This window comes from Pithys albifrons, chromosome 13, assembly GCF_047495875.1.
Source record: "Pithys albifrons albifrons isolate INPA30051 chromosome 13, PitAlb_v1, whole genome shotgun sequence".
NCBI classification, from domain to species: Eukaryota; Metazoa; Chordata; class Aves; order Passeriformes; family Thamnophilidae; genus Pithys; species Pithys albifrons.
Window position 1 is genome coordinate 19,780,586 of NC_092470.1, and position 17,487 is coordinate 19,798,072.

General features: G+C 48.6%; 1 protein-coding gene across 1 annotated transcript; it reads left to right on the forward strand.

Annotated features, from left to right (window-relative positions):
- The first annotated feature begins 152 nt into the window (after positions 1–152).
- DIS3L (DIS3 like exosome 3'-5' exoribonuclease) lies at positions 153–17,394 on the forward strand. The gene is made up of 17 exons (XM_071568203.1): positions 153–355; positions 3,237–3,390; positions 4,193–4,321; positions 4,873–5,008; positions 5,689–5,865; positions 6,747–6,825; positions 7,766–7,945; positions 8,445–8,614; positions 10,050–10,211; positions 10,838–11,085; positions 12,107–12,199; positions 13,255–13,788; positions 14,546–14,700; positions 14,797–14,975; positions 15,320–15,465; positions 16,575–16,749; positions 16,830–17,394. The coding sequence occupies exons 1-17, from the start codon at positions 211–213 to the stop codon at positions 17,139–17,141; spliced, it is 3,174 nt and encodes a 1,057-aa protein (XP_071424304.1). The 5' UTR covers positions 153–210; the 3' UTR covers positions 17,142–17,394.
- Positions 17,395–17,487: the final 93 nt, after the last annotated feature.

Consider the following 17,487-nt stretch of genomic DNA (forward strand, 5'->3'; position numbering starts at 1 on the left):
TCCCTCAGCCATGCCCGGCTGCCCGGCTCACTCTCGCCCAGTTCCCTCAGCCGTGTCCCGGCTGCCCGGCTCGCTCCCGCCCGGTTCCTCAGCCCGCCCCTCAGTGGGGCCGTTCCTCGCGCCCCGCCCCGCGCAGGCGCCGCGGCAGCCGCGGCCTCGGGGCCGCCGGTCCCTGTGAGTCCTTGCGGGTCCCTGCGGGTCTCCGGGCCGATGCTCCGCACGGAGAAGGTGCTGCAGCTGCGGGGGCAGCAGGGCCGCGCCGTGCGGGTGGTGCGGGAGCACTACCTGCGCCCCGACGTGCCGTGCCGGTCCGCGCTGTGCCGGTCCGCGCTGTGCCGCCCCGCCGGGGCCTGCCGTGAGTCTGGGGCTGCCCCGAGCCCGGGTGTGCGCGGAGACCACGGGGCTGGGAGTGATCCCTGGGCTGGGGCGATCCCTGGGCTGGGAATGATCCCTGGGCTGGGGGGGATCCCTGGGCTGGGAATGATCCCTGGGCTGGGGGGATCCCTGGGCTGGGGGGGATCCCTGGGCTGGGGGGGATCCCTGGGCTGGGAATGATCCCTGGGCTGGGGTGATCCCTGGGCTGGGAATGATCCCTGGGCTGGGGGGATCCCTGGGCTGGGGGTGATCCCTGGGCTGGGATGATCCCTGGGCTGGGAATGATCCCTGGGCTGGGGGGATCCCTGGGCTGCGGTGATCCCTGGGATGGGAATGATCCCTGGGCTGGGGTGATCCCTGGGATGGGAATGATCCCTGGGCTGGGGGGGATCCCTGGGATGGGATGGTCCCTGGGCTGGGAATGATCCCTGGGCTGGGAATGATCCCTGGGCTGGGGTGATCCCTGGGATGGGGTGATCCCTGGGATGGAGGTGATCCCTGGGAAAGGGGGTGATCCCCTTGACTGGGGTGATCCCTGGGCTGGGAATGATCCTTGGGCTGGGGTGATCCTGGGCTGGGAATGATCCCCTTGACTGGGGTGATGCCTGGGAAAGGGGGTGATGCCTGGGAAAGGAGTGATCCCTGGGAAAGGGGGTGATCCCTGGGCTGGGAGTGATCCCTGAGGAAAGGGTGTTCAGACAGTGCTGAAAAGCCCTGGAAAAACCAAATCGTGGCTGTTTTTCCTTCAAAGCAAGATCCTTCGGAAATCAATGCGTTAGTTAAGAGAGAGGAATCACGAAGTTGATTGTTACAGGGTTTAACTGTGAGCAGTTTACAGGCAGTGATAAAGGGCTGAAGGATTGTTCAATTTTTACACCTCCCGTGTTTTAAAAGATCCTTAAAAAACGCATTAATTTCTGCAGGGTGGTGGTTTATAGCACGCATTAAATTCTATACATACCTGTTAAGTATAACAATGGGGCCAAGCCATTATCTTGAAGAGACTGTAACTCTGCATCAGCAGTTCTTTCTGTTCAGTAATTAAATGTAATTGCCTGTGTTATATCAGGGCATTTCAGGCACGGGAAGGCTGCCAGGCTCTGATGTCTGCATTTGTTGTTGTTTTTACGTACTGTGGTGCTGTTTATGTGCATCATAGATCATCACCTGAGCTTTGGTTGATACTTCAGTTTGGGGTTTTGTTGTTGTTAAACAGCACGATTTATTTGCTGCAGGAAACTGGCAAATGACACATAGAGTATCTAACCTAATAGACCAAATTATTTGCTTGCCTGAAAGAAGAGGTTGAGAATTTTAATTCTTTGTTCTTTCTTTGGCATTGTCATTGACAGAGGTGTTGCCACTTTTGGTTTAGGTGCCTGTTGCAATTGAGGGCAGAAGTTGTATTAGTTATGTTATTGTAGTATATTGTTGCTATCTAGGATGTCAGGCCTAGTGGTAGTTACTGCTCCCTAATATATGGCATTTGGGATTGAATTCCCTAAGGATAAGTTAAAAACACATGCCAGAAAAAAGTCCTGCCTCTCCTGCCATGCCAAACTTCCCCTCCTCTGCACTTAAATGTGACTTGTGCTGTAGGTGACTGTCAGAATATGTCCCTTTATAATTATTGAAGGTAACCCAGAGGTGAAGAGACCTTTTGTTTTCATTCCTGACTCTACACAGTGTGCTGAGCAAATTTATTTCCTGCCCTGTGAGGGACTGCCTGGATAAATCACACCTGCAGGTGCTTGTAAGGGTGAGCTGTGCCTGCTTAGGAGTTCCTCTGTTCTAGATGTGTAGGTTAGGCAAGGATAGCTGAGCATGGGCAGATTACATAAATCTTCCAGTGACATTCCACTTTTAATGCTGTTCTGAATTATTAATAAATATTAGCTTTCCTGTATGCATTCTGCCATCATCCATTATAATCCTTTGGTGTGAGATGAAGCCAAATGACTGTCTGCAAATTGTGCTGACTGGGTCCACACTTCCAGTGATCACAGCTCACTGACAGGTTGTCCTGTGTCAGCTTCCAAAAAAGACAGGAAAATAGCATGACTTGTCAAGATCTGTGTACTTTTATTGTGTATTATTTGCCTGCACTCTGGTGAGTTCAGCAGCTCAGTGTTTATAATACCATAAAGAAAAAATACAGTAGAGTTCCACCCCCATCTGAAAGTTTATTGGGTAATCTTTGAAATACCAAAAGCAAATAAACTCATTAATTTTGAGGTGCATTTTAAGGTGTCATCTGTGATGGGCTGGCTGTGGTATTTTGATGGCATGTTCCTAAGAGAAGGAGTCTCTTTAGAGAAAATTAGCAATGATGGTTAATAGTTTAGGTTCAAGAACATCTTCTCTTTGCAGTAACATTGTTTTTCTCCACATGTACCCCTACCTGTGCTCTTTTATATAAAGATACACAACAAGAGCCTGCTGTAAATGGGTGTTGTTGAACAGAGAATTGCCCATGATTCTACACCCTTTGAAAATTCCATGAAAACATTTTTTGTGCCACATGTATAATCCCTTTTTTCATAAGGAAGCAGAGAAAAAAGAACTGTTACCTGCACTCTTCAAGTTACAGCCTTTTCATCACTAGTGGGGCTCTTTTTCACTCCTTTGGGTAGAATTTGCACTAAATTTTGGCATCACTGGATGCAAAAAGGTTTCTGTCACAAATCTGGAGACTCAGCCACAGAATTGTATTGTAGCAGCCATAACTTTGTTCAGCAGGAGAGGAGAGATGGACACCTTGGGGGATACACAACTTTAATTCCCTGGTGTCTGAAAGTATTTTCAAGAAACCAATATTAGAACTGGAAATTTCAGCCTTTAATCTCTGAATTCTCTTTTAGATGGCAAACTGCTCTCGGATGATGTCACACACTACGTTGTGCCCGACTGCAAAGTTGTGCAGGAGTACCTGGAGATTCTCGAGTTTCCAGAGCTGAAAGGAATTATTTTCATGCAAACAGCATGTCAGGCTGTGCAGCATCAAAAAGGACGCAGGTACTTACCCTGTAACAACTCATTTTTTATTTAGATTGAAATAAAAATACTGACTTTGAAAAATGTATCATTTGTCTTTAGGTCTTTCAAGTGTCTTAATGTAATTTTACAGAAGGGGAAGAACTGGGGTCCTTTGGGATCCATGGACATCAATGCCTGGCATAGTTAACACTTGATAGGAGCGATATTAAACCTGTAACATTATTAATTAATCAGATGGCTTGTGACAGGAATTAATGAGACTTTGCAGTAATGATACACCATGTGCCACAAGTAGATTATGGACAGGTTTGGGGTTGCTCTGTTGATGGCTGAGCACTTTTCTCTGGGGAGCAATTAATACTATATTGCAATTAATACTATATTGTGATACCTCACCAGACATTAACCTGTGTATCACCATGGCATTTAAGAGTAAAATTTGTAATCAAGGCCTTCCTATATTTCTAAAGCACAAATGCTTTTTCAAGAACTAGCCCTTGTCCCAAAATGACAAAATAAGTTCCTGAACACATAGGATGTTTTATGGGGCTCACTGGGTAAGTTCCTGATGTTACAATGTTTTGTGGGCCTCACTGGAAAACAAATATGTTTAAAATCAGCAGCATTCCTGATGGAACTCAGGAAAACTTGCTTGCAGGTGGTGGTTCAGATTTTATCATCAATGGTATGATTTAATGAATGCATTTCTTTGTGCATGACAGGAGTTTTCCTTGAGTTCTTCAGCTGTATTTTCCCCTGGAGTTGAAACAGCATTATCAAAAGAAAGCACAAAAATGTATTTATCTCTTTTATATTCCAGACAGTACAACAAGTTACGGAATCTCCTGAAGGATCCTCGTCACGACTGTACCGTGTTTGCCAATGAGTTCCACCAGCACTGCTACTTGCCCAGAGAGAAGGCAGAACCCTTGGAGAAATGGCAGAGCAGGTTGGGGGTGACTCTGCAGTGCCACACTGGGCAGCCTCCTGACTTTGTGTTCAGGAATATGAGCATGCCCTGGGCACTGACAGTTCATGCTCTTGCTCTGCTTGGCTTTGGAAAAGTTCACACTCACTGAAGGTCCAGATTGTGCTTTAATGGTTAGGGAAGTGTCAACATTGTTTCCTTAGGAAAATAGATAAAATACACCGAATTAAATGCAATAATGCTAAAAAAGTGGGTAATTTTAAAGTTCCACCATAGCATTGGAGTCTTGGCAGCTTCACTTGGTTTTTACAAACTTGCACTCAGAGGAACAATCTGTTGTGTTGCACTTGTGGGCACAAGTGGATGTGCTGGGGAGCAAACATTCTGATTCCCTCTGTTCTCATCTCCTGGGGCTTATGTGGCACACAAACATTTTTGCAGCTAAGAGGTTTATGTGGCTTGTGCATCTCTCTCAAAAGTGTGTGTGCTAAACCAAAATCTCGTTTATACAAAGCCTTGCAAGTAGCAAGTGAGCTGTGCCAGAAATCTTGTTTCAACCTTTGCTTTTGTAGGAATATTTACAATGCAGCAGCCTGGTACTACAGTCACTGCCTGGGTCAGATGCCAGTTGTTATGGTAACAGAAGATGAAGATGCCATCAGGCAGTACGGAAATGAAACAGAAGGAGTGTTTGTGATTTCCTTCAAGGTAACATGCCAGAGAAATAGAAGGCTTCCTTTGTGCTGCTTCAAAATGATGAAGCAAGTACATGAAAGCATATTGCAAATCATTTCAGAGTTTACATTTAAGGAAAATGTGATGATCACTCATGTCTTCATTTATCAAAGAAAGCAAAGATGTCACTGATGGGAATGTCAGAAAAAATGATGGCAGTGAGAAAACTAGAGAACTGAAAAGAAAAACAGCAGCCCTGAGGATAGAGGTCATATTTCTTAGGAGCCCTTTTCATTGTTTTCTTGGTTTTTAAAGAGCTGGGTGTTGATGAGCAATGAGCAGGTACTTACCAGCTGTCTGCAGTCCATGAGCAGCTGCAGCCTAAATATCCATCAGCAGCATCCTGCCAGTTCACTCCAGCCTGGAATACTGAGGAGACTGTGGTGCCTGAGCAGATAATTCATTCTTCATTCTGCTGTTGATCTGATGCTGTTTCATTCAGTGGGATGTGGGGGTGGGATGTTTATGTTCAGCTGTGGAAAGATGTTGAGGATCAAAGGACCAAACTAATTTACCTTGGTTGTGTTTAGCAATGGGTTAGGTTGAATCTGGAGTAAATCTTTGGTGTTTGATGTCCATTATGGGTTTTCCAAATGCATTATTAGAGGAACAGAGACCTCTAAACACTTTCCTGTTTATGTTTGTGCATGCAGAATTACCTGGATAACTTCTGGCCTGACTTAAAGGCTGCCCATGAACTCTTTGACTCGATCCTTCAAGCTCGGCGGGAAAGGGAGAGTGAAAGCCAAGAGAACCATGGGAAGGAATATCCTGAGCACTTACCTCTGGAAATCCTGGAGGCTGGGATCAAATCTGGAAGATACCTGCAGGTCATTTCTTCTACAGAGAACATACACTGAGCAATTCAGGCTTGGGCTTGGTCCTTTCAGCCTGAATTAGACTGGTTAGAGAAAGAAATATTGCCGTGGTGGGAAGAGGGAAAGAAAACAAACAGGAGTAAGAGGTTGGAAGGGATTAGGATTTTCAAAATATTTCCCCTACTTTGTCTTGGAGAAGTTTTTGAGAATTGGCTGTTGAGGATTTTAAATTTGCTGTGGATTTTTCTTCAGGTTGATATTTGATGTACCTGTAAATTGAGAAACCAGGTGTGATTTGAATCAGATGGAGCTTATTCTTTAATATAAATAAAGCTGCACCAAAGCAGCAGTTCTTACTTCATTTGGCCAGATCTCTCTCAGTCAATGAAATTAATTTATGTGTTTATGGCTGTTCAAGGCCTAAATATGGATTGTTGGTGGACAAGTGTCTTTCTCTTAAAAATAATTTAAAGAATTAGAGGCAGTAATTTGTTCCTTTCTTGGCAATTTCAGCAGTAAGAGAGGAATAAAATACAAACAGAGAGGCTGAGGTTTTTCTTCCTTGTTGGAATAATGCCAATTCTGTGTTAGGGCAGTCAGCAGAAATAATCTTACACTGCTGTGCTTGGACTAAAATGACCTTTATCAGCTTAGAAATAAACTGAGCATTTATAAGAATTTACCATTCTTTTCCAGGAGTGAGTAGTTCAAACTCTGCATCCTACATTCTCCTCCTATAGTGAGAACAGTTGTGTTCAAATTAACCTACATATCAATAAAAACAACTAATTTATGCAAAAATAATGGTAACCCCCCGAATTTTATACTTCAGGCTTGGCTGTTCAGAGGTGTGAGTGTTTCATTGCACTGATGGGTGTGGTGTTTTCTTTCAGGGCACACTGAATGTCAACAAGCACCGGGCACAGCTGGAAGCTTTTGTTCGACTTCAGGGGTTTGGCAGCAAAGACACAGGTGAGGAAACACTGGGGGGATTTACTCAGAGCCTTCTTGGCTCTGTGGGTTTTGCTTGAAGCCCTGGAAGGAACCATGTGGATGTAGCTGTGCAGTTGTTAAACAGGATTAAAGCTGAGATACTGCAGTGCTTGGGTCATTTTCAGGAGCTGGAAAGGAGGCCTTGGGAGCAAATACAATAATAGTCTTTATGTCCTTCCTCTTTCTTAGCACCTTTGGCCTTGTCTGGGGCTCTTGTCCCACTCCTGGGTTTCCCTGGAGCTCTGGAGGGGAATGCTGATGCAAACTGTGCTTTGCCCTGACTTCAGGTGGCCCATTATTTGACTGCACTAAGTGTTCACGTTGATGATGGCAGGATTGGGAAACTGGTCATTGTGAACATAATAAGCAAAATGTCCTTTGGATCAAACTAATCCAAACAGAGTGTTGTCTTTCTGACAGGAGTTACTGATAAACACCTTAGAAGGATCATTCCATTGTCCTTGCACAGCTCTCACTTGTCTCAGCTCTCACTAATAAATTCTTTGACATGTTCTTGTGACAGACCCTGCAGTCAAACCTGTGCTCAATATACTAATTATTTTTAAAAGCTTGGTTTGTTCTGAACCTGGCCCAGAATCCTGTGGCAGTGGTTCCCACAATTTGACAGTGTTGTGCATTTTTAAACCTGTTGCCTAAGAACAATGAACTCCTCCCAGTCTCTGCTGATTTTTCTCCAGGAGTTCATTTACAGAATTGCTTAATGTATCCTTTAAAAGAAAAAAAAAAGAGGAAAATGTTTTAATTTCCTTGCAGTATTAATTACTTGCCAGTAGTCCTTTCTGGAAGCAATCACAGTGCAAATGTAATTTGCTGTTATTTCAGCAGAATGCTGCTGAGAGTGGAGGGATTTGAATTTTTTTGGCAGATTATAGTTCTGTTGCTTTTATTTTAAATACAGAACTTGAGAGTGACATCCTTATTTATGGGGCCAAAGCTCGGAACCGTGCAATCCACGGGGATGTGGTTGTTGTGGAGCTGCTCCCTCTGCAGGAGTGGAAGGGCAGGACTGTTGCCCTCTGTGAAAATGAGAGTGAGGATAAAGCACCTGCAGACACCACAGGTGACCCCATGCCCACAGGTAAGGACACACCATCCTTTTAATGCCTTGCTGGTAAATAATGAAAAAAAATTGTTAGGGGAAAAAGTATCTCAGTGTGACCTACCTGTGTACATCTTACAAGTTTGTTGAGGTCAGAGTTAAAAGTTTTAAGAGGTTAATTCTCTTTCTGCAAGGAAATGATGATTGGCTTTGCTCTCTCTTATTAAAAATTCTCTATTTTTTACTAGAATTGGCCACATTCCGGCAGCACTGGGGATCTCTGAATAATTTATGGACTGTATCAGTTGAAATCTATACAATGAGAGAGTCTCCACATAAATAAAAGCTCGTTAAAATCTGGCTGTGCCAACGATAATTTATAACACACTTGTATTGTCTGCACACCATATGTTGTTGGCAATTGTAGCACAGATTTCAGGACACATCAGTTCATATTATGTTACAAAACAGTCACTCTGCCTCCCACATTCTTGCTTTCCTGTTGAAGTCTTTGATTTGCAGTGTTCTTTATTCAAAGGTAAGGTTGTTGGAATCACTCAGAAGAACTGGAGGGATTATGTGGTCACTTTCCCCTCGAAAGAAGAGACCCAATCCCAGGGCAGAAATGCTCAGAAGGTCCTTGTGACACCTTGGGATTACCGAATTCCCAAAATCCGGATCAGTACCCAGCAGGCTGAAGCACTGCAGGTAATGTGAGAGAGAAGTGATTCTCTGTTCTGTGTTCCTGCACATCTGGGAGTTCACTGTTCTCACAGAGATGTCCCTGCAGGAGCACAGAGCTCCCTGTTCTCACAGAGGTGCCCCTGCAGGAGCACAGAGCTCAGTGTTGTCACACCTGTGTCCCTAGAGGAGCACAGAGCTCCCTGTCCTCACTCCAGTGTGTCCTGCAGGAGCACAGAGCTCCCTGTCCTCACAGAGGTGTCCCTGCAGGAGCACAGAGCTCCCTGTCCTCACTCCAGTGTGTCCTGCAGGAGCACAGAGCTCCCTGTCCTCACAGAGGTGTCCCTGCAGGAGCACAGAGCTCCCTGTCCTCACAGAGGTGTCCCTGCAGGAGCACAGAGCTCCCTGTCCTCACTCCAGTGTGTCCTGCAGGAGCACAGAGCTCCCTGTCCTCACAGAGGTGTCCCTGCAGGAGCACAGAGCTCCCTGTCCTCACAGAGGTGTCCCTGCAGGAGCACAGAGCTCCCTGTCCTCACTCCAGTGTGTCCTGCAGGAGCACAGAGCTCCCTGTCCTCACAGAGGTGTCCCTGCAGGAGCACAGAGCTCCCTGTCCTCACTCCAGTGTGTCCTGCAGGAGCACAGAGCTCCCTGTCCTCACTCCAGTGTGTCCTGCAGGAGCACAGAGCTCCCTGTCCTCACAGAGGTGTCCCTGCAGGAGCACAGAGCTCCCTGTCCTCACTCCAGTGTGTCCTGCAGGAGCACAGAGCTCCCTGTCCTCACTCCAGTGTGTCCTGCAGGAGCACAGAGCTCCCTGTCCTCACTCCAGTGTGTCCTGCAGGAGCACAGAGCTCCCTGTCCTCACTCCAGTGTGTCCTGCAGGAGAACAGAGCTCCCTGTCCTCACAGAGATGTCCCTGCAGGAGCACAGAGCTCCCTGTCCTCACTCCAGTGTGGCCCTGCAGGAGCACAGAGCTCCCTGTCCTCACACCAGTGTGTCCTGCAGGAGCACAGAGCTCCCTGTCCTCACTCCAGTGTGTCCTGCAGGAGCACAGAGCTCCCTGTCCTCACTCCAGTGTGTCCTGCAGGAGCACAGAGCTCCCTGTCCTCACTCCAGTGTGTCCTGCAGGAGCACAGAGTTCCCTGTCCTCACTCCAGTGTGTCCTGCAGGAGCTCAGAGCTCCCTGTCCTCACGGAGGTGTCCCTGCAGGAGCACAGAGCTCCCTGTCCTCACAGAGGTGTCCCTGCAGGAGCACAGAGCTCCCTGTCCTCACAGAGGTGTCCCTGCAGGAGCACAGAGCTCCCTGTTCTTACAGAGATGTCCCTGCAGGAGCACAGAGCAACCTGTTCTCACAGAGGTGTCCCTGCAGGAGCACAGAGCTCCCTGTTCTCACTCCAGTGTGTCCTGCAGGAGCACAGAGCTCCCTGTCCTCACTCCAGTGTCTCACTCCAATGTTCCCCTGCAGGAGCACAGAGTTGTGGTGCGAATCGATTCCTGGGAGTCGACCTCTCTGTATCCAAACGGACACTTCGTGCGAGTCCTGGGAAGAATTGGAGACCTGGAGGGGGAAATCGCAGCCATCCTGGTGGAGAACAGCATTTGTGCTGCCCCTTTCTCAGAAATCCAGGTCTGTCTCTGGGATCACACACTTCTTTTCTGTTCATTTCTTGTTTCTCAAGAGAGGGACCCTCTCACAGCTGAATGTCTTCATTGCTAATGGGGTTTTGAAAGCTGAAAAATATTGATATTTTATTTTTCTGGAATCTTTTAGGTCAGTGGCTCTGGAGATACTACAAATTTTCAAGCCAAGAGTGATCTTAAAATAATCTGTTCTTTATAAGGATAAGATTATAAAGTCTTAATTCTAATTTGAGATAGATTTTTAAGATATTACTGTTGTTATGGTATTGATGCTAAAGGCCTGGTCCTACCAAAATCATTGTCTTAAATCTTTGTCTTCAACCCAAGTCTCACAGATAACCATTTTGATTATGCCTACCATTAATTGAAAGAAAAAGAATGTAAGAAACCAATTGCAGTGCTTATGTTTGTCAGAGCTGCAGTATCAGCCACAGGGATCTCAGTGGTTATTGATACACAGAGAATTCTTTTCAATCCATAAAGTAAATGGAATAGACTAACTTGGAAAATGCAAGGGAAGGAGAATTTGAAACACCAATTAACTCTAATTTGTTGCCTTTTTTGGGGTAGAAAACACTTAAATCTGTGTTCACCAACAATATTTTTGTACAGATGAGCGAAATGCCCACGAGCTCTTCAAAGAGTCCCTGGAAAGTGAGTCCTGAGGAGGAGAAAAACCGCCTGGACTTGAGGGCCACGCACTTGGTGTTCAGCATCGACCCGCGGGGCTGCGAGGACGTGGACGACGCGCTGTCGGTGCGGGCGCTGCCCGGGGGGGGCCTGGAGCTGGGCGTGCACATCGCAGACGTCACCCACTTCGTGCCACCCAACTCCTGCACCGACGTGGAGGCCAGAGCCAGGTGAGGGGAGGGATCCCTGCAGGGTGGGAAGCTCCTGGGGCTCTTGGGTTGTCGAGGTAAGGGGGTGCTAATGATGCTAGAAGGGATCAGACACAGCAGCAGCAGAAGGCTTGATCAGAAGGCTGAGCAATTAGCGTTTAGTTACAGCTTCCCCTTTTATCTACTCTTGTGTATAATGTGCCATCACACCATTGGTTAGTCAGTTCACCAGGCATACATGGAAACATTCTACTGGCCACAAGGTATCCCACATTCCACAGGTGGCTCTCTGCAAGGGGGTGTGCTCTGTCCCCAGGGCCACCACGAGCAGGGGGTGTGCTCTGTCCCCAGGGCCACCACGAGCAGGGGGTGTGCTCTGTCCCCAGGGCCACCATGAGCAAAGGGTGTGCTCTGTCCCCAGGGCCACCACAGACAGTGGGTGTGCTCTGTCCCCAGGGCATGGTGGGCACAGCAGGGGGTGTGTTCTGTCCCCAGAGCCATCATGAGCAGTGGGTGTGTTCTGTCCCCAGAGCCATCATGAGCAGTGGGTGTGTTCTGTCCCCAGAGCCATCATGAGCAGGGGGTGTGCTCTGTCCCCAGGGCCACCATGAGCAGAGGGTGTGTTCTGTCCGTCCCCAGGGCCACCATGATCAGGGCAGTGTTCTGTCCCCAGGGCATGGTGGGCACAGCAGAGGGTATGTTCTGTCCCCACGGCATGGTGGGCACAGCAGGGGGTGTGCTGTGTCCCCAGGGCCACCATGAGCAGAGGGTGTGCTGTGTCCCCAGGGCCACCATGAGCAGGGGGTGTGCTCTGTCCCCAGGGCATGGTAGGCACTGCAGGAGGTGTGCTCTGTCCCCAGGGCCACCATGAGCAGAGGGTGTGCTGTGTCCCCAGGGCCACCATGAGCAGTGGGTATGTTCTGTCCCCAGGGCATGGTGAGCACTGCAGTGGGTGTGCTGTGTCCCCAGGGCATGGTGGGCACTGCAGTGGGTGTGCTGTGTCCCCAGGGCCACCACGAGCAGGGCTGTGTTCTGTCCCCAGGGCCACCACGTGCTACCTGGCAGACCGGCGCTATGACATGCTGCCCCACGTGCTGAGCGCTGACCTGTGCTCGCTGCGCAGTGGCGTGGACAGGTAAGGCTTTTGCCAGTGCTTCTGGGGGAGGAGGTTTGCACAAGGAACTTCATCAGGATTTGTCAGCTGGTTGGATGTTTTTGCATTGTTATTAAATCCTCAAGTGCAAGAACAGTGTACATTAAAAAACAGCTTTCATTACTGCCATAGGCAGGGAGGGTGATGGAATACCCTGATGGTTTACTCAGCCAAAATGCCTGTGTGCACTGAAGCATTTTGTGTGAGCAAAATCCAGCTGAACACAATGTAATCCAAGATTCAAAACATAACAGGAAATCATGGAGACAGCTGGGGTTGGGTTTTTTCTTTAAACAGAAAAAATGCATTCCTGAAATCACTCATTGACACATTTCCCCACTTGAGAGCTCTTGTAATATTTATCTTTCATCACTGTCAAATATTTTCTTGGATGAAAGTAACTACTGACAGAATAACTGTGAAGCAAAACAAGGTTTCCTACCTGTGTTGAAACCTCCCCTGCTGAGGTTTCCAGAGAGCACCTGAATGATTTATCCTACAAACCTTTTTTTCAGTGGTGGTTAACACTGAATGTCCAATGTTCAGCTCTAATTCCATGATCACTTTTGTGGAGTGTTACTCAGTATTGCTGCCAAGAAATGCATCCATGTGAATAGTCCCATTTTCTACAATTGTCCTTTCCTCAAACAGACCATTACCCCATTTTATTTCCATTTCCAGGGTCAGTTGGTGCCTGGCCTGAGGATATGCTGAGATGGTCATAATGGATGCATCTGATTAATAAAATAAAAATGGATAACAATAACCATTGCAGCGTAGCTGTGCTTTAAAACAGATGTGACCTTGTATCTCAGGGTTCCCCTGGCTTAAAGCAGCTGGATTGAAATACTGCTGATGTAGCTGGTCCTCATTTATTAAGTTGTCATACATGAGACTGAAAATAATTAGTGGTGTCGCTGAGCACCAGTTTCATCACGATGCTTCTGGTAACAAAAAGAGAATTAAGTTTGGAAAATTGTGATGGTTTGGAGTGTTAAGTCCCCAGAGCTGTTGGGCAGTGTGCTCTTGGCTTTCAGGTACGCTGTGAGTGTCCTGTGGGAGCTGCAGGAGGGATCCCTCGAGGTGCTGCGGGTGCGGTACCGCAGGACCATCATACGCTCCGCCTACAAGCTGGAGTACGAGACAGCGCAGGCCCTGCTGGACGGAGCCCCCAGTGCCGGGGAGCACATCCCGGAGCTGCAGCACCTGGAGGAGGGCACGAGGCAGGAGAGGCTGTCCAAGCTGGTGTGGGCACTGTCCAAACTCACGGAGATAGCGCGGCACGTCAGAGCGCAGCGGGACAGCTGCGGAGCGCTGGAGCTGGAAGGGATAGAGATCCGAGTGCAGCTGGATGAGAAGCGGAACATCCAGGACCTCATCCCCAGGCAGCCCCTGGAGGTGCACGAGACTGTGGCAGAGTGTATGATCCTGGCCAACCACTGGGTGGCGAAAAGAATTTCCCAGGATTTCCCCCACCAGGCTTTGCTGCGTCAACACCCGCCCCCACGGCAGGAATTCTTCGCTGAGCTCCGGGAATGTGCCAGCGCCAAAGGCTTCTCCATAGACACACGGTAGCTTTGGTTAATTAAGGTCTTTGAGTTCAGCAATTGACTACTTGGCCGTGTTACCAACTCCAGCTCTGAGTGTCAGTGATAACAGGCACTGCAGAGCAAGTCTTAAAAATATTATCATAACCTTTATGATGATGTTCTGACCAGCAGAAACTGCTGTGCTGCCAGTGGCAGAGGCTGAATCATTTCAGACCTATCCAAAAAAGTATTTGTTCAGTCTTTGTGCAGTGGGTGAGCTCTGCAGGAGCCTTGTTTGCACCAGAGTTCCTGTGTAAGAGAGTACTGGGTTAAATCATGTTAATTCTGTGCAATGTAGTCATTTGCAATAACTACAAATAATTCAGAATTACTTGGTCGAGATAATAAGAGAAGGTGAACTTCACCACGTTGGGAGAATGATGTCTGGGCATCACAGGGAGCGAGGGGCACCAGCAGGGCCTCTGTCACTTGGGTGTCCCCTTTGTGCTGGACAGCAGGGGTTCAGGGCAGCTCACTGCTCTGCTCTGCACTGCACAGGAAGGGCTTTGCTCCAGTCCCTGCTGCTCCAGCTTCCAGCACACAGGCCTGTTGGTTCAAACTGGCTTTTCCCTAAACATTTTCCTGGAGCGGAGTTGGTGGAAATTTCCTTATCATGCCGATTGCCATTTCTGTATTAATAACTACTAATTTCTCATTGGTTTCGTGTGCTGTTATTAACTACAGACCATTATGAGCAGGGGTGGTGTCATTTGCTTCAGAATTCACACTTTTTTGCCAGGTCTAACAAAGCACTGGCCGAGTCCCTGGACAGAGCAGAGGACCCCTCGGACCCGATAGTGAACAAGCTGCTGCGCTCCATGGCCACCCACGCCATGGCCAACGCCCTGTACTTCTCCACTGGCTCTTGTCCCGAGGAGCAGTTTCACCACTATGGTATCTGGCCACGTTTGTGCAGTGCCTGTTGTGTGTGAGCCGTGGGGGAGGCAGAGCATGGCTGTGATTGCTGCTCTCTGCTCCCTTCCCTGGCAGGACTCGCCCTGGAGAAGTACACGCACTTCACCTCTCCCATCCGGAGGTACGCGGACATCGTGGTGCACCGGCTGCTGCTGGCAGCCACTCTGGGGGGAACTGCAGGGCAGGGCAAGGACAGTGTCATCAGCAACAAGGATCTGGAGGAGCTGTGCAGGCACATTAATAACAGGAACAGGGTAAGGCGGTCCCTGTGGGATTCTCCACGTCTGTGTGCTGCCCCAGGGAATGGGATACCTGTCCTGACTGCAGTTTGGGGTCACCGTGATGATGTGGGATCACTGTGGGTTTATTGGTAGTGCTTTGGGGTTTTTTAAATAACAGTTTTCTTCTCAGAGTTGTAGTAACAGTGAGTTCAACCTTCACTGTACTACATATAGGATTTCCTTTTAGATGTGATTTGTCTAGGGGGAAAAGTAAGGGAGTGAATAATCGGAAAAAAGCTGTGGAAATGAAAGCCAAACACACTTGCTGAAATATTTATGTATGTGTTTTGTCTTCTCCTTCTGTGGGGTGTTCACAGGCTGCCCAGCGTGCCCAGAAACAGTCCACAGAGCTCTTCCAGTGCATGTACTTCAGGGACAGCAGCCCCGAGGCCGACGAGCGCTGTGTGGCCGACGGTGTCATCTACTCCATCCGCACCAATGGCGTGCTCGTCTTCGTGCCCAGGTGAGCCCCTGGGGCTTGGAACAGGCTCCAGAATGAGACCTGGGTGTCACAGAAGTGTTCCCACAGCAGGGGCTGGTGCTGAGCAGTGGCTGTTTCAGCTCTGTGCCGTCCCTCCTCAGCAGTGCAGGTCTGTGCCTTGGCTCGAGCAGCAGTTCCTGTCAGGAAATTCTCAGCCTGTCCTACACCCTCTGTATTGATCCCAGCACTGACACACCTTTTGCCCAACCAGCTGCTAGTGCAGAACAATGGAATATTCCCTCCATTCCTTGTTTTTTAGACAATAGAAACTGATTTCCCAAACCACACAGCCACACATTCCCCAGTGGTTTTCCCATCACTGCAGGCTGGGAGCACCTTTGGAACAGCCCCTCCTCACAGGGGACAGAGAAGGGTGGCAGAACCATCCCCATGGTGCTGTCTGTGGCAACTGGACTCTGGGAAGTGCCAGCAGGAAGCAGCTCTTTGCATGAAACTAACATTACATTTTAATTTGAGCTTTTAAATCTGTATTTTGAAGACCCCTGAAAAAATTGTACAGGGATAGCAGGCAGAGCAAACCATTATGTGAGTACCTGGAGTTTCATGAATACAGCAGGGGCTGCTTGATCCTGGCCTGGGACTGAGCCTGGATATAAACCAGCCTGTCATCTCCAGCATTCCAGAGGGCTGGCTGTGTGGCCAAAGAGCCAGAATCTCCCCAGCCAGGAAAAGCTTCCTTAGGGAGAGCCCAGGGAAAACAGGCTGCTGGTCTTCAAGGAACTCTTTTTCATGGAGATCTCCCTCCTCACTGTGCTGTCTGGAGAAACCTGTAAAGCTGCTCTTCTGCCATCACTGAGCCATTCCAGGCCCCACCCAGCACTAGGATAATGGATCATTATTTCACTTGTGCTTCACTGCTCTCCAAGCTCCTCGGTCACTGTGTCCATGTTTCCATGTGTCCCTGGGTGTCCCCGACAGCCCCTCCCTGGTCCTGCAGCAGCATTCTCAGAGTGCTGTGCTTGCCCTTCGTGTCCCTTTTCTGTAATCCCAGCCAGTCTGGGATTCAAAACCAGAGAACTGATAAGGGTGAAAATGGTTAGAAGACCTTCTGTGTGCTCTGTGTTTTGTAGATATGGAATCAAAGGTGCTGCGTACATGAAGAACAAGGAGGGCTTAGTCCTGTCCTGTGGAGGGGCCGGGAGCTGTGAGTGGAAGCCTGGATCACTCCAGCGCTCCCAGAGTAAAATCACCTCCACCACAACCACGGGAGAATCACTTACACTGAGCCTTTTTGATCACATCACAGTGAGTGTTTAACCGGAGGGGAGGAAAAGCAAAAAGCACCATCAGAAATTTGAAGAACCCAAACTCACATTGCCTTGCAGGTGAGAATCCTGGTGCAGAGCTCGCGCTGCCACGCCGACACCATCAGGCTGGAGATCCTGCGGAACAGGCCCCACCGCGGCGCGGACACGGCGGCCGCGCTCAGGAGCTGCCCCGCGGCGAGAGCGGATGTGGGGAGGGCGGTCAGTGAGGGCGCAGGGCAGGCCCAGCGAGCCCAGGAGAGAGGCACGGGGGAGCTGCTGCAGGAGGAGTACCAGGAGTTCTGCCAGACCAAGGGCCCCAGCCTGTACCAGCTGCTGGAGGAGATCCGGGAGCTGGCGCTGCTGGACGTGTCGGCCGACATCACAGCCTGAGCTGCCCGTGCTGCTCCTTCACTGCCCCTCTTCACTGCCCCTCTTCACTGCCTCTCTTCACTGCTCACGAGTGCTTGGGGGATGTTTCTAAAAGCATTTATTTAAATATTCAAGAGTTCTTTTAATAAGCTAAATGTCTATTTTAATAAGAATTGTTTTTACCCGATTGTGAACGTGTAGGAGTTAACAAAATATTTTATATGTGATAAAAGCTCACCTTTCAGACTAAAGACAGTGTGCTGAATTCTTTTAAATATCATTCCAGAAATTCCCTTGCTGATGCTGTCCATAAATTATTAAAACCTAAATACTTTCTTCTTCCCCTCTAGTTCAGTGAGTTTAACTC